Source organism: Ambystoma mexicanum, chromosome 10, assembly GCF_040938575.1.
Source record: "Ambystoma mexicanum isolate Mex_15411 chromosome 10, UKY_AmexF1_1, whole genome shotgun sequence".
Classification (NCBI taxonomy): Eukaryota; Metazoa; Chordata; class Amphibia; order Caudata; family Ambystomatidae; genus Ambystoma; species Ambystoma mexicanum.
Genome location: NC_090932.1, coordinates 452,123,512 through 452,140,646, shown reverse-complemented (window position 1 = coordinate 452,140,646; position 17,135 = coordinate 452,123,512). Strand labels below are relative to the sequence as shown.

Below are 17,135 nucleotides of genomic sequence, written 5' to 3'. Positions count from 1 at the left end.
TTATGTTAAAGCTATTTGTCAAAACTAGGCATACAAAACTGGAAAATAAAGTGTAAGTAATGATAGGTAATGTAAGGTAAGTGTAATGATAAAGAGCTATTTTGTCATGACGATTGCAATATCTTGGAAATTCTATATTAGCTTGCTCATTGCAATCATTTTATTGAGCGAAAATAGTACATGAGCCTTCAAAAATACCAATTTGGTCGGAAAATGTGTCAGCCAAGTTTCAGCAGTTTAGTAAAGAAATACATTCTCTAGACGGATACATTTGTGTAATAAAGGTTTGATTGACATGGAACAGTACAATTATACAACCAGAAGGGAACTTGTGAAAGCACTCACAGGCATTTACCAGGGCAAACATTGATTTCTAATTGTGACATTGGGCATGGTCACATTGCTTGTGATCACGCAGCAGTCCCATTTACTATAACACATTTCTAACCACAGGTTCTATTTTCCAGTGCATGACCTGTTGTGTCCATATGCCTTAACACATATACTCACTATGCAGTGTAATACCAGGATAATATACACCATGGGTAAAGGATGTACATGTGGGAATTGTCTTTCTCGATTGCATCGATCCAACAAGTGAATGTGCTGGAGAGCATATCTGAGTGCCAGTTGGAAGAGGACCAAGGGGCCATCATAGCAGCAATCCAACCCAAGATTGAGAAAGAGGAATGGCAAAAGGATGTTGAGACTGATCCAGAAGGGTGGAACTCCATCGCTCATGAAATTCCAGAATATTCAAAAGTATTATGAACTATAGGAAGACTCTGGTGTATTCTCAGGGGTGATCGCCATATTCCATCACACTCATTACTGAAACGGCTCTATAACTTGCACCCAAGGGACATTTGGGCAACAACATGACGAAGCACTGCATTAAAGAGAAATACTGGTGGCTTGGGATGCTGAATGAAGAAGATAACAGCATCTGAGTTGAGCAATACATCCAAAAGGACTCAATCAACCCCACTTTAACCAATCAAAATACCTGGGATGATATGGGAGAACATTGCCATGGACATTGTGGGTCAATTTGAAACTCTGTAACCATAAAGGATATATATACTAGTCTTGAGGGATTACACATCGAAATGGGTAGAGTGTGGTGTAGTACAAGAATCCGTCAGTATGGGGAAAGTGATAAAACTCCTTACTACCATCTTTGTCCAAGAATGCGTAGCATAAAACATTACAGAGAATGGAGTACAATTTGTAGCAGAAGAGATGCAAAACTTTCTAAGGGAGCATGGTGTAAAACTACTCTGCAATGCTCTGTATCTGTTTTGCCACAAATGGCCTGGTTGAAAAAATGAACCGCTCCTTGAAAGGAAGTATACAACTTTTGGTGGATAGATCTCTTCCATGGAGGGAAGTGCTGAAACAAACACTTAATGCTTACCAACTGACTCCTCACTCAGCCAATGATATTGAACTTTTTGTACTTATGAGAGGTAGAGCAGCATGCAGCTGTCTAACCCCTTGATGGCTGATCATGGAGCAAACAAAGAACATTGACATGGAAGCTGTACTTGAAGGAGTCAAACCAAACAAGCTACATACAAAAATACTCCTATCATAGGAATGCTCTAAGGCCTATCCACATAACAGCGGGCAAATGGGATATGGGGGACAAAGGAACTTGCCAGATAAAACAGAGACTATCCCATTTCCAAACACCACAAGGAGCTGCAACATCCTACAAGAATTGTGTAACTCTAGAAAATGGCGTGAAATGACCTTTGAAAGATGTCAAGTTTAAGACTACCCTATAATTCGACACAAGATAACTTTCCTAACCCTGAGCATGGGCCAACGACAAGTGGAACTACAAAATCAAGCTTCCCCAGCCAAAGAAAATACTACAACAAGATCATCCCAATGGACTGGGAGATCAGCCTGGTCAGAAACAAATCATCCATATCCTAGCCGAAGAAGACTTCCAATCCCCAGTGTCAAGAAAGGCTTCATCTACTGTTGATCTCTTTTCGCCACCACTGTTCCCTGAGAGGGAGATGTTGTAATGCAAGTGGCTGGCCAGGCTCTGCAACCAGGCCATGCATTGCACTGGTTCCTGGCCTGGTTCTAGAACCTAGCCAGCAGAAAATAATGTATATGTTTAAAAGAAAGGTAGTTGCAAGAGCTCACCCGTGGGAGTAATCACGCTGGTGGGGTCTCATGAATAACACTTGTAAGCTTTATGCCCACCACCATCCCCCTCTTTCTGAGAAAACCTCTACAGTCAGCTCAGCCAAAAACCACAACTCCCTGAGCACAGATATGAACTAGCTATAGTTCAAAGACCACATCACTATTTGAGGAGCTCCTATGAGGCACTTGGGTAGTGGCGCTTTTAGTGCACCGTCAATAACACTTTCTGACAGGATCCCCCGTGAGGCATTCTAGTAGTGTTGGTATTATAGTGCATCACAGATAACACCCTCTTCATTTCAGGCACGCCTGTGTGGCATTCGAGAATGTGGTAAAAAGGAACAACACGGGTAAAAAGGAACAATCCTTTAGAAACCCGTGCCACTTTTATGCTTTGTGGGATGTAGTAACCCACTTACGGTCTGCCCTGCGGCATCAATGTGTACTGGTGGCACCAGAATCATCAAAATGGCCGCAAAACCCCTATGCACGGCAAAACCTAAGGAAATTGCGCTCTGCAAAGCACAAAAAGATGGACCCCAAATCTACCATGCATGTTGTCAGTGGTGGAACGGAGACCGCACTGCTGAAACAGGTCACTGGGCTGCCTGACAAGGAAAAGAAATGGAGCCTGCGTGAAAAGCAGTGCTTGCTGAAGAAATCCGAAATCTTGCATTTTAAATCTTTTCTTGGTTGCTGAAAATACAGAATTGGTCCAAAAACACCCACAAACACCCAATCTTCTTGCTGGGTGTCACCTTTTACTGAAGTCAAAAAATCATTGTGAAATTGCAATATCCTGGGAAGCTGAATTTATCATCAAAACACCCACAGCACCAGAGTGCTTGCCTATGGGATCTGTCAACATTTGTTTCAAAAAGCCTGCATTAAAACTATAAACTTGTACCATTAAGATCTAATGTCCAAAATCTAATTGACTTGTCATCAAGAGTAAGCTAGGTTGTAACTATTTAAACTTCATGGTTTAGAGCCTGGGATCAGTGTTCTAGATGTTTGTTTTAAAATTGCAAGTTTATTTTAAACAAAGAAAAATGTAACAAAATGACATTTAAAGTACGCTGAACTCAAAGCCACCAAACCAGTTCCACAGCTTCCCCCAACAAAATGCATCTCCCTTCTGCTTCCCACCAAGGCCAGGAAATCACACCTTTGTGAGAATTAGATAAGGGGAGGAGCACTTGGGCTGCTCTGGAAAGGACACAATGCACTTCCTCTCAGGCAAGGAGATGCTAATCAGGAAGGATTGTAAAGGGCCTCTGCCAGAAGGGAGGGGGCGGAGATTGCTCCTGAGCTGCAAGCAGGAAAAGGAGGCGGAGACAGACAGAGAACATTTGAAAATCAGCCTCCAGCGAAATGCACGTGTGTCAGATGAAACTCACTATATCAAGTGTCATAAACCCAGAACAAACAAGGACTATTTAGGTGGCTTTAGAAAACCTACATCTGGTACCAATACAACAATGCCTCATAAACATATAGGCATAGGGGTTTCTAGACAAGCAGCCCCTTTGGTGAACTTAAACCTACTTGCTAATCTTTGTGAGGTAAAAGTGCAGATTCAATGCTGCCAACGGGGGTGCACCTTCCAGTTGCAGGACTGATGGGGAAGGGGCATTCCTAGAGGTGGGGACATCACTGTCAGCTGCAAAGTGTAATTTATGTGCACAGGTGCAACTAGAGAAGTCTGTGGTGAAGAGCGTGTTTGGGGGCACCCAGGAGGGAATGGGGGAAAGGGGGGCACGTGAGGGATGGGGATCTTGGGTAGGCACAATGGGGCGAAGTGGTTGTGAAGTATAATATAAACCACAGAACAGCCACTTTGGAGCATAGGCCGCAGGTAAGTAAACCATTTGCCTCTTCACAGCCGCAGGCCCAGTGTCTTGGGCAGACCTGAATTTCGCAAGTGCTCAGCTATAGCAGTGTGCTGGAGAAATGTTGTAAGCCGACTGTTCCAAGGAGAAAGTAGTCACTGCGAAATGGGACCAGCAGATACTTTTGGGGTCAGCGAGCCAGGCACCTGGGTACTCGCTGGAAAATGTAGGAATTCAACTAATAAATGCAGACAAATAGGAGTAGAATCATGTGGGGTTAAGCAGTTTTAAATCGCCCCTTGGCAGATGGGCTTGGGAAGAGGGCTGCAAGGTGAGGGGGTGTGCCGGCAGGGGAACAATCATTGGGAGAGTTTCAGTCTCCCTAGGGTGCAACAGTGTTTTGTGTCCTTGCTCATGTCCGCGGGGCACCTCATTGATTGGATGCCGTGTGAATGTCTCCCCTTTGCCAAGCTTAGGTTGTCTTGTGTGTATCATGAAAACTGACCAACGGCAGGATAATAAAGTTCCAGCGGTCCGCACAGTCATGTAATGGTAATAAACATTATAATGGGGCGGTATGGAAAGGTTTATGATGTTGCGAGGGGTGGTGTTGGACAGCAGGGGTCAGGATGGCTTGCTCCAATTATGATGCTTAGCTATAGGGGACTAACATGGTCCCACCAATAAGCTTCATAGGATGACAATGGTTGCTACAATTTTGTTTATGCTAATTATGTGAGGAATGAATACAAAGTTTGCTTGCAGGAGGAGGCGTCGACAGATCTCTTCATTCAGTTTCGTTTGATCATGCTGTTTGAACTTGGCTCTCCCAGCTGTGTCTGGGCCTGTAATAAACTGCGTTACTTCCTGCTTGGTGTATGCTCATTTTTTTATTACTTTGATGTTCCAGTTGTTACTTGCCTTTGGAGGACCCTGATACATTTGTATGAAGACTTGTCAGTCAACCCATTGATAAAAAAAGTCAAAATACACCAGGTGCTATACCCAGACTACCACTGACATGTCCTTCCTCTTCCACTTTAGCCAAGCAGCACTCTCCCCTGCAGAGCAGAATGTATCACAACAGGTACAGCAGCTGACCAACAGGAATGTCAATGATCCCACAGCTCAACTAAGATGGGAGGGAAAGTTAAATGCTCACCACTAGCAGCTCCCCAAAAAAACCGCAATACAAGTAGAAAACTACTACTTGTCCCAGATTTGAGAAAAGGTTATAGCCCACTTCTATAATACATGCCTTAAAGGCTTCCCAAACCATAGGGATCACCAAGCAATGCATTTCTCTTCTCTCTCACCCCCATTACAAAAAGTTAGCATACAAAAAGAATTGTGTTTTGTCACTCCTTTTAGCTCAACCACTCAGAGCAGTCTTTCTAAAGCAAGCTGTCACACTCCTGCCACACACAAGTGCACGCAGGGGCTGATAGACACATCAAGGCCAGGCAGAAGAAGGAAGCCATGGATGCAGCAGGTAACTAAGTTTATGTGTGTGTGTGTGTGTGTGTGTGTGTGTGTGTGTGTGTCTGTTGGTGCTTATGTGCTCGTTTGTATGTGAGAGGAGTGGGGGGTCGGGTAGTGATGTTAACAGGAGCGTGGGAGCAAAGTGGATTTTGAGGGGAGAAAACCCACCTTGAGTTAAAGAGTGAGGGCATGGGTAAGCTGTGAGGGAGGGGGTGGGGGAAATAGTGACCTTTCAGAAAATATATGCGAGTGGCCTTCAAAGTTCTGAAATTTCACACATAACAAGGGAAGTTCTTCATAATCATAACAACTTGCTGTTGTTCTGCATAATACCAAATGGTTTTTAACCTGCTGGCTTTGAGCGGAGGTTATCAGGTAAATGAGTAGGAGGCAATTCCATGTTAGCCTTTATGTTCTGTCGTTGAGTTGCATATAAGAATTGAATACTTGGTTCTTCCCCTTTCCAATCTTTAGTTGTCCACAAGCTGTGGAATTGTCTGCGTTTGTTATTTTGTCCCAATCCCCTTTCCGCTGGGGGAGTTCAGATTGAAGCAGGTAGTAAAAGCAAACATTTTGTTACTCACTGGAGTCCATGGGCCCAGCGTCAACTCCTGCAGACCACTAGTGACCAGATCTTGACAGGGTGGTGTCAGATGACACTGACGTTAGGAAGCAAGTCAGAAATTGCCATGTATATTGGTGAAGAGCCATAAGACTGGCTATTAGAAAGGCCCATTGCACACTTTGGAATGGATGCCCAAGACCTGGTGTAAAGTCACAGTCAGCTTCATAGACTCGATGGAGCAATGAGAAGGGAGGCAAGGAAAAATATACAGTAGTCATGGTGGACTACACGTCCAAGTGAATAGATATGAAGTTCATAAAGGAGACCAGAACAACCATCCCATTCCTCTAGTAGGTCTTTGAAAGAAAAAAAAAAAAAAAGTCCTTCAATGATAGTCATGGACAAGTGCTGCAAGCCAACTCTTAGGCGATAAAGGCCTTTCTGGATCAGTTCAGAATCCCCCATCTCAGAGCTTACTACCTTTGCCATCCTCAGACAAAGAGGCAATTGGATAGAGTCACACCAAACATTGTAACAAGTGTTATTCAGTTCGGGTCCTTGAAAAACAGCCAAGTAAACACAAGGGGGGATCTGGGGGGAGTCATTTTCCTAGATCGATTTGGAAAAAACGGCAGTAGATGGAAAACGGTATTAAAATGGCTTTGACTATGTAATAACATCTTGATTATCCAGTCACAGTAGTCATGAAAATCGTTACTCTCTCTGTAACCACAAACATTACAGACATGACTTGTACCACGGTTAGCACACCTCCTGGAATCACCTCTCCAGTGACTCAGTGGAGGATCCAAAACGTTGCCAACTTGCCAACATGTTCCATCAACCTCTGTATGAGAAATAATTACTGCATTTCCATGGTGGGCACAACCTGTAGAAAATCCTCTTTCATAACAAGTGATATATGGAGGAAATGTGACTCTTTTTGGCGGAATTCTCGATTCCTACACTCTCATTACTGAACATTCTCAAGGGCGGGCGGTAGAGTCTAGCTACGACAAGGTTACCTTGAATAATATGGACTAGCTCAAGAAAAGCAACATCCCCACGGCAACAAGTGCAAGCTCCGCTAACTTATCCAACTTCATTTCAAGAATGCCTAGGAGCTGTGCACCATAAAATGCCCATAGCAGGGCCTCTTGAACATAGGGCAAGACCCAAGATATTAAACCCTATGGGAGGGCATAATGCTATGTTAACCATTATTCACCACTAGTCATCCCACGCATACGCAGGATTTCCCAACATACTGTAAGAGTATGCTTACATGGGATGCAAGTCTTTCTTTGTCATGCTCTCTAACAAACTGAATAGGATTCCTCTACCATCTTAGACCAAAGACCGGGCTGGTTTTGCTGGCTGTTTTAAGGAAGATAATTACAATGATATTTGTTCTTTTATAACACACTTAATACCGGAGACCAGTTTCTAAGCGCAAAACCAGGATTCAAACCTGTGTTGCTATGCGTTGTCTTGCTGCCAAACAAACGCGTTGCCCCATAGATATCCTGAGGGTTTGTTCAGCAGACAGTGATAACCGAACTGCTCACAAGCGCCTCCTGCAACACACATTTAGCTTCTCGCTAGGAAAGCCGTAGGATACAGGCAGCCTGCTCCCCTGGCTGGGAATCACATCAAAGAAGCAAGACATCTCAGAATCAAAGTCCAAGTGTCACTATTTTATTGGTCAAGAAGAAATCATCCAATGGGACAGCACGGTCAGCCCTTCCTGACTTCATCAGGATCCCCCAAAAGAAAGGCTACATAATCGCTTTTATAGAATGGTCACATGCTCGACCCTAGAATATCCACAGTGACTACGGAGTGAGCTGCAACATCTTGCACCAGCCACTACTCAAAAGAAGTGAAAAGGAACATGCCTGCTCACACAAGGAACCCTTCTTAAAATAAGCAATTAGAGTTGGCACAGGCCTTGTTCAGTTGATGGAAATTGAGAGCAAAAACAATGTGATGAGAGTGGGGCGGGGGTTCTTTTATATTCTTTTATCCATCTATGTATCATCTTATGTAGGAAATCAGCAGGCACTTTTTGTGAAGAACCCACAATTCAAAGGGGGGAAACCCAATGCTGCGGTTAGGAGTAACAGGTGTGATAGGCAAAGGAGTACAAAAAAGGCATGTTTGCCCATGATGTGAGACTGCAGCAATTATTCACAAGTTTCACTTGTTTTTCTGACTAAGGATTGTGACAGGAAATGTGTGTTATTCCAGCTTTTGACTTAAAAAGGAAAATAGCTGGGAAATAGAATGAGAAAGAATCAGAAGCTGCCTGCACACTCAGTCTTCTAAAGGGCTGAAATACACCATAGCTGCTACTATACAAGTTGTCTCCAGGTTGGTCCTGCGCATGTGTGTTAGGCGACAGAGTAAGGAAGTAGAGAATCTAAAAACTGATTACGATTGACACCTCTAAGCAGTTCTCAAAACTCTCTACACAAAAGAAATTGTTGTAATTGACTTCCATTCTTCACTCTCATGCCCCCTGATTTTTAGATTTAAGTGTGCTATCGTTATCACTGATTTGCCTATCTCTTTAATTCCGATATCAGGAGAGCAAAAGGGGTTTTCATCAATCTTCAGGGTGCGCGTGTGTGTATGTCTGTGTTTCTTTGTGTTTGTGTGGGGAGGGAGTGCCAATTACTTCTCAAGAAGCGATAGAACAGTGCACTCAGGTACTCTAGTTGTGAAGGTGTTCCAGGTCTGTATACATTCTAATATAAACCCTGTTGACCCCAAAAGATACTCACCCCACAGTTTCTTGTTCTTCTGGTCAAGTCAGTGCTGGTATCAGATGGGGTGAAGAGAGCTAACATCCCCGGCACAAACACAAAAGCTGAAGCCACAGAAGAAGCTCATCTTCCTCAAACTGCTAAGCAATCAAGCCTGCCTAGGCTGTATTTATGAGAGTTCAGAGATACAAGGGAATTTATCCTGTGTAGTTGTGAACATGTAGACTCTTTTTTTCCAGTTCTGATGTTTTTCTTTCTTCAAAATTATAATGAAAGAAAAGTAAACATTTCCCCCTCCACCACCCTATATGGCTGTACACTGGTTTCTGCAATGTGGCCTCCTTTCAGCTTTATGACAGACTTACATGATGTCACAGTGGATAGGTGGAATCATCGCTCATTTGGTAAAGAGCATTCCAATGTAATCCTATGATGAAGCACACGTATTTTATTTCAAATAATCAGCTGATAAGAGGACAGCGTGTTAGTAATTAAAAAGATTCCATTTCCAGCGCAATAAAACATGCTGCATTCTATCTTATTTAGCACTAGAGAGATGCACATGTCTATATATAAGACATGCCCACCAGCTGATAAAGGATGAGGGTGTTCTCTTTTTGAACAGTTATATAAGCAATACACATGTGGTCACATTTTGACCAGACCAGTCTCACTCTTCATCAATGAGCTGAATTCCTCCAATCAAAAACCACCCAATACCAGCCAAGAAGAACCCTGAGATCAATTATCGACCCCTGCATCGAAACCAGATGTTTTGGAGGAACTGCTTTCTCCATTCTCATAGCCATCTAGGGAACTGGATCCCCAAAGAAATAAGGATGACGCTGAACCACCTACATTTCTAAAAACCTGATTATTCAACTCACCGGAATAGAAACAAACTAACTGCTACCGGATGAGGAGCATAATTTCCGAAGACATCACATTGTTCCATACAATGTCACAGCCACCCCCTGCAAAGGCATTTTGTGAAACAAGTGTGAGAAACATGAAGGGGTCTCACCCACTAGTCCCCAGGGATCTGTCATCCAGTTGGCCAGGACATGGCCATCGCTTTTGGATCCAGTTCCTTGGGGTGCACCAGTGCGGGAGGATCACCTGGGTGAGGGGTCCTCGGGGACTGGGAGTGGGACACCGGAAGGTGAGACGCTGTATCCCCTTCGCTGTAACACATTTACCCCATACTACCAGGTAGGATATTTTGGAACTCAACCCCCCCTTTCACAACATGAACACTTTCTCACAGACAGCTCGCTATGAGAAAAAACGGAAAAACACCTGAGCTGTACACCTGACGTGTCCCAATACAATGGTCAGCTAGGGACAGGTAATTACTGACCATCACGCCCATCTGACTTCCATTACACTTACCCAAACAGATAAAAAGCAGAGCACGAAAGCACACTCTGAGGAAGGCAAATCACGCAAGGAAACAGCAGTTCCAAGATGGCAGTTTAACACAATGAGAAAGACAGTGAAACAAAAGGGGATCACAAGGAGGGAAGTGCCTTTGACCTTTTCGACAAGGAACTGTTACTTTCACAAAAGCCTCAAGAATAGAAAGCGTAAGATCAGGAAATCAGTCTAAAGAATCCTGCATTGTGTGTCATTGGTACATGGGGCCCTCCCACATCGATAATCAAGGTGGGGAGAATTGCCAGCTGCCGCGGTACTGTCCTTGGCTCTAACAACAAAGCAGCATCAGTGAAATCAACACAGCCGGTGACTTGGGGAGACCGATACCACACCGGTCTATGTTGAAGCCAAGGTTATAAGCAGCAACATTGTATGGTGAGCGCTGAAGCGAACAGTGTATGAAACGCATGTGATAAACAACGCAAGTAAAATTGAACGACAGATGAGTGATTGAACTTTGAAACCAAGATAAATACCTTTGACAGAGTAGTCCGGCACTGCGTGCATGCTCATTCGAAAGTCTCTTTAAGGTATCCAACTGAGAGTTGACAAAGGTGAAACAGTGGCAATGAACTGTGCATCGAAATGGTCCTGTGGCGGGTCAGCTAAATCTTGTGAACAATCGAAAGTCTTCGATGTTGATACTGTCAAGATAGTTGATCACAAAGTAGATCAAGTTGATCCAACCCCAAATGAAGGAGATCAATTTAAAGCTTTGGGTTAAAGCAAGTTTGTGTTAAAGTGAATTAAGTTGGTCTGAGCCCGGCTGTTGGAGACTGATTGATCATTGTGTTAAAACGGATCTAAGCATGGCTGAGGGGGATCCGGGGTGAACCATGAATAATCAGAGAAATTGGATTCATGAAAATCTTACATGCATTGTGTTAAAGGGGATCTGAGCCTGGCTGAGGGGGGTCAGAGGTGAATAGTGAATCACCTGAGAAATTGAGTACATGTGAAATGCTAGGAGGAAAGGAACTTATTGTTTGTTTGTCGGATCGGGCCCTCTGAAAGAAGAGACTTTCAAAGGCAAAGAGACTTGGGCACAGAAGGCCCTGATGCTAATGTTTGAACTGCACCCTTGTGCTAGAAAAGCCTGTGCTACGCTCCAGTGTGCTGCCTTGTCCCGTTCTGTAAACGTGGGGAAGGGAGGCCAACGGCCTGAATATCCTGACATATAATTTCTTGAACACTTCTTTCTTTTACATAACATTGTTTCCTACACTATTTGTATTTAGAGGTAAGGATTAGTAATATGGTTATTAGTATAGGCCCTTTTATTTTGACAAGACACCACTAGGACTGCGTTATTATTATTTGATGGTCGTAGCTTGCTCCCATCTTTAGATTTAGGATTAGATAGGCGTTTTTTCAAACCCTTTTTGAAGTTCAATAAACACCCTTGAACTGTGGTCACTTGTGCCTGTCTTACTGTTGAAAACATGCCTTCCTTACACAAGCCAGGAAGTAAGCTGATCAAGAAAAAATTGATAACCTAACGCATCAAACCTCATACACCACAGTATCAAGAAAACAAGTCAGACCTTCATCAAATTACAAACCTATACTACTATACGTCAGTGGTGGAGCTGGTTCAGGCAAAACATTCTTAATCAAAATCATCAGCAAGTTCTTTCAACAATTGACAAACAACAAACTGTCAGCTGATGTAACTGCTGCCACAGGTTTAGCTGCCTACAACATAGGCGGTGTCTCTTTACACCGATTACTACTCCTTCCAGTAGAACACCAAAACAAATTAGAATATTACAAACTTTCTACCGAAGTTGCAATGGAACTACGCAGAGTGTTGAAACAAATGAAAATGCTACTAATAGATGAAGCGAGCATGGTCTCCAAACTAATGTTGGCTTTGATTCACCTCAGATTGCAAGAAGTACTTAAAACAAACTACGAAGAGCTCTTTGGAGGAAAACACATTATTGTTTTCGGAGATCTTCTTCAATTGACACCAGTGAAAGGTGAATCTATTTTTAAAACCTTAGGACACAAACTCTGCTGTAAAACTATTGGCAGCATAGGAAATGTCAACCTTTGGCAACATTTCCAATACAGAGAATTAACAGAAAACATGCACCAATCTACAGACCTACTTACGCCAACATTTTAAAAAGTATTAGAGTTGGTGTACTATCTCAAAAAGCACAAGCAATATTAAAAACCCGGCACATCCATGCACTTTATGGCCATAACTCATGTGCTACTGTTGTCATGGAACAATTAGCACACAAAAATGTCAATTGTATGTCCTTAATGCCAACTCTTGCAAGCTGTTCCAAATTCAATGAAACAATGTTGAAAAAAGAAATGCAACCAATAATTGAAATTTGCTCCACAGACAAACTGGACGTACATGGTATGACACTACCCATGTGTCAACAAGCCACAACAAGACTAGATACGTTAGAAAATCTCCAACACAGCTGGTTTGGAGAAAATATTAAAATTATCTTTAAACTGTAGAGTAATGCTTAAACGTAACCTTGACGTGGAGCAAGGACTAGTTAATGGAGCACTGGGTACAGTTGTTGGCTTTCAAACATACCCACGTGGCAACAACATTCAGTTTGTCAATATTCTCTTTGACAAACTTTCAGAAGTAAAAAGGATACAGCTCGATTCCTTCTTTTCAAAGACATGTATGTACACAGAGAACAATTTTCTCTAACTCTAGCATACACAGTCACCATTCACAAATCACAAGGTCTTACCCTAGATAAAACATTGATAGATATTGGGAACAGAGTCTTTAAAGAAGGCATGAGCTACGTAGCACTATCACGCTTGCGTAAACTTGACGGTCTATTTCTAATCAACTTTGATGCAAGTAAAGTAAACGCTGATATTCCTTGTATTTTAGAATACAATAGACTACGTTCACTATACACCCGCATCTAAAAACAGATCCTGTTCCACAAAAAGGAAAACGTTGTAAAAGAAAACTACTTCAAACAGAAATGCAACAGGATCTCACTGCAAATCCTCCAAAGAGAGTAAAAGAAGCTAATACGTCATCAATTACTACAATCAAAGAAGAATCTATTACTCAAAGTAACTCAGGTACTTCTTCAAAGAAGCAACACACACTCCGAAAAAATTACTTGGACACAGAACTACCTGGACCACTCAAATTTTCAAATATAACTGGTGTAAATTGCTACGCAAATGTGGCAATCAATATTCTATTTCAATTGCCACCTATTGTTGACAACATTTACTTACACAGTAAGGACCAATTGTGTTTGCAAATGTTATGCAACCAACAATCCTGACAACACATATAGTGTTCATGGAATAAGACAAGAATTGGACTACTGTGGTGGAATGGTGAAATTCACTATAAACTCTCAAGAAGATCCACAAGATTTTCTAATGTACTTACTACTAGTACTGGAAACCAAAAACATAGCTATAAATGAAATCTTCCAGATTTCATACATGTGGAAACATACATGCACTCTCTGCAGCAATATGCAACACAAAGAAATCCCTAATGAACGTTTTGTGTATGCATCCATACCTAACTGTGAATCCGTTCCATTTCAGCAACTTGTACAAAATGCAAACCATGGCAGATTATGTACTACCTGCAATTCAGATAATCGCTTCCCCTTACTAATACAAACACATAGTAGATACGTAATACTAATGCTTCTACGTTACAATGCAAATGGTACTAAAAATAACTGCAAGCTGACTGGATTCACAAATGGTCAAGTATCACTTGGTAAGAAAACCTTCACAACCATAGGTATAATCTACCATGCAGGAACCATAACCAATGCAGGTCACTACACTGCATATATAAAAAAGAATTATGGATGGTTTGAATGTAATGATAGTACCATTACTTTAAAGCAAAGATTACCAGCAAATCTTATAAACGCTTATTTAATATTCTTAAAACCAAAATTTTATAACTAATCTGTGCATAAACATTAATAAAACTTCAATTAAAAAACTATAAACAGTTAAAATACGCCAACAGGTATCTAACTGCCCCAAGATTCTGCGACAACCAAACAGATAAATCAATACCACTAAAAAAATAACAAGAAATAAACAGTTAAAATATGTCAACATGTATCTAACTGCCCCAAGAATCTGCAACAACCCTACAGATAGATTAGCAACTTGAGAATATAAATAAACTATAACCAGTTACAATTCAACAAGTATCTAACAATCTGCAACAAGCTAAGAGATAGAACATTAGCTAGAAACAACAAGTAAACACTGAAAACACAGAAATACGTTTACTGTACTAAAACAAAAAAAAGGGGGCTTTTAATCCAACATGGTTTTTTTTTCCCACAGACCCAATGATTTAAGCAACAAACACAGAAACTGAGCAAATCACACAGTACACTGGTTTGTAATCTACTAAATATGAGGGTCGAAATGAATCAAAAATGTCTATTATTCAATGTTATAAGTCTTTATAAACGACCAACACTAACATGATATTTTCTTTTATCACAGAAATTGACAAAGAATATATGTACTCCAGTTACCAAACCAAACAGTAAGTATATTATAATAAATACAACTCATAAATACTGCTCCATAACACAACCATTGAAGCAAACATGTAACCGTACACCACAATTCAAAATGTTTACTTCCATGTATATGTTATACTGCAACTTCACATACAAACTATACAAATCAAACAGTACATAAACTGTAGATTTGCAAATATTTCATAGATATTCCATTCTATGGATGTGATCTATGGGTGTGATATGCTGTGGTGGTTGTGGCCAGGTCCTACAGTCTTGGGTGCATGACCTACGGCCTTCGGCCATACACCCAAGACTCTAGGCCCTGGCCACACCACCGCAGCATATCACACTCATAGATCACACTTATAGAATCAAACATTTTAACTATGCCATATGGGCATTATTTATGTCCGCGGACACCACACATGTTCTAAGAACAGTTTTATTTTGCTTGCGTACAGCACGGACAGGTACAGTGTCCTTAGGACACCTCCATTTTCTTTAATTACGGACATCCCGGACACCACGCGTGTTTTTAGAACAGGTTCAACTTGCCTGCGGACAATATGGACAGGAATAGTGTCCTTAGGACACCTCCTTTTTGGTTAATTACGGACATCCCGGACACCGCGCGTGTTCTTAGAACAGTTTCAACTTGCCTACGGACAGGAATAGTGTCCTTAGGACACCCCCATTTTCACTAATTACGGACATCCCGGACAGCGCGACTGTCCAGGAACAGAACAAACACAACAGGGGTGCCTGCCACCTAAATAAATACAGCATATGACCCATCTCTTACTCCCCCACCCGCCCCAAACACTCTTACGCACCAACACACTTGCCAAAGTTGTATTTCTCCCCATTTGTCACCGCGCTGTCCGCGGATCCAAGATGGCGGATGCATCAAAACAATACGACACACCTCATGCATCATTCCAGCCAATCAGCAAGCACGTCGCATGTCCGCGGACATGACGCAAGCCAATTAGCCAATCGGTGTCCTATCTGCAGAACGAACAGGGAAATGTGTCCGCGGAGCGGACATAGATATCACTATTTTTTTGTGACCTACTTTTTGATCGTTTTAAAACTAACTACTGGACGGATTTTCACCAAATTTACAAAAGCACACTTTCGGGACCAAGCCGCTACTCCTGCCGCAAATTTGGTGAAAATCCGTCCAGCGGTTTCGGCTGTAGGCGTTAGCAAAGTTTTTTCCCCATTCAGTCTATGGGAAGAAAAGTTTTGGGACCCTCCTGTAACTTTGCCCCCCCCGGGCCAAACCTCACCAAACCTTGCAAAAAAATTCAGAGTGGGCCATATACTTTTTTTGCAAAGTTTGGTGAGGATTCGTCCAGAGGGAGTGAAATTATAAGCCGCCCAAAGAGTGCTCTTCCTATGGGATTAGCAATTTAACCATAACTACACAGCCACTACTGTGGCTGTGTAATAGTCAGATACCAGGTGTGCAATGCTACCCCACACAGCAGAAGTCACTGTATCGACCTCAGCAGGATGAAGAGTAGAGCTGCAGGCTTTTGAACCGGTGACCATGAGGGCCAAATGCATCACTACACAGGGACACAGACCCGGGCTTGGAGGCTGTCAAATAGAAAAGTGATGCAGTGGACCACTAACAGCGACTTTGAATGGGATGCTGTGTGTCACCATCAGCTCAGAAAATGGAGAGCGCATGCGTAGTGTACCTGCAGACGAGTTTAAGAAGCCAGATTGTGAGAATGCTCTGGCAGCATTTACAATCCCAAGTGGGAAACATCTGTGCAATCGGCAGTTCAGCTCATGCATGCTTATATGTCGATTGTCTCGGATTTGAAGGAATTTCCATTGGCGCAGGGCACACCCCGGAGCGTGCGTAATCTACTGTATAAATAACTTGGACGCTAGTTTGAGATGGTGCAGCGGCCATGCTTGACCTTTCTGCTCATTCCAATATTGACGGCTATTTATAGGAGCGGTTGGATGGAAAACCTGGCAAATTCCTAGCACGTTTCGCCACATAAGAGAGCACATCGCTTAAAGTGAAGGGAATCCCGACTGGGTTTCTCCTATGGGGAAAAATACAGAATCGGGGTAGCTTGCCAGGCGTCTTTGCAACTGGTTCCTTCATTCATGCGACTCTATAAGCCCTGCTCCACTGATACTCGTGCAAACCTCAGCCACGGCTGACACGCAACAACAGCTGTCTGTAAAATAGCGGGCATACCAGCATTCCACATTGAACCCCAGTGCCAGGCACAAACACACACGCGTGCACGTACGCATCCTCAAAGCACGCAGGCTGATCAAAGAGGGATTCCCCTTTTTCACACAACATAAATTCGATTTTCCACTAAAT

The 17,135-nt window shown here is 42.5% G+C and overlaps 1 protein-coding gene across 2 annotated transcripts in view; it reads right to left on the bottom strand.

Annotated features, from left to right (window-relative positions):
- Positions 1-17,135, bottom strand: part of PPP2R3A (protein phosphatase 2 regulatory subunit B''alpha) — a 564,984-nt gene that overhangs the window by 229,254 nt on the left and 318,595 nt on the right. The window contains exon 1 of one of the 2 annotated variants that reach the window (XM_069618017.1): positions 8,832-9,167. The exons of the other annotated variant lie outside the window; for it this stretch is intronic. Within the exon in view, the coding sequence (XP_069474118.1) occupies positions 8,832-8,897 (66 nt within the window). The 5' untranslated portion in view covers positions 8,898-9,167. Of the gene's footprint in view, positions 1-8,831; positions 9,168-17,135 lie in introns of those variants that run through there. 2 annotated transcript variants of the gene reach the window in all.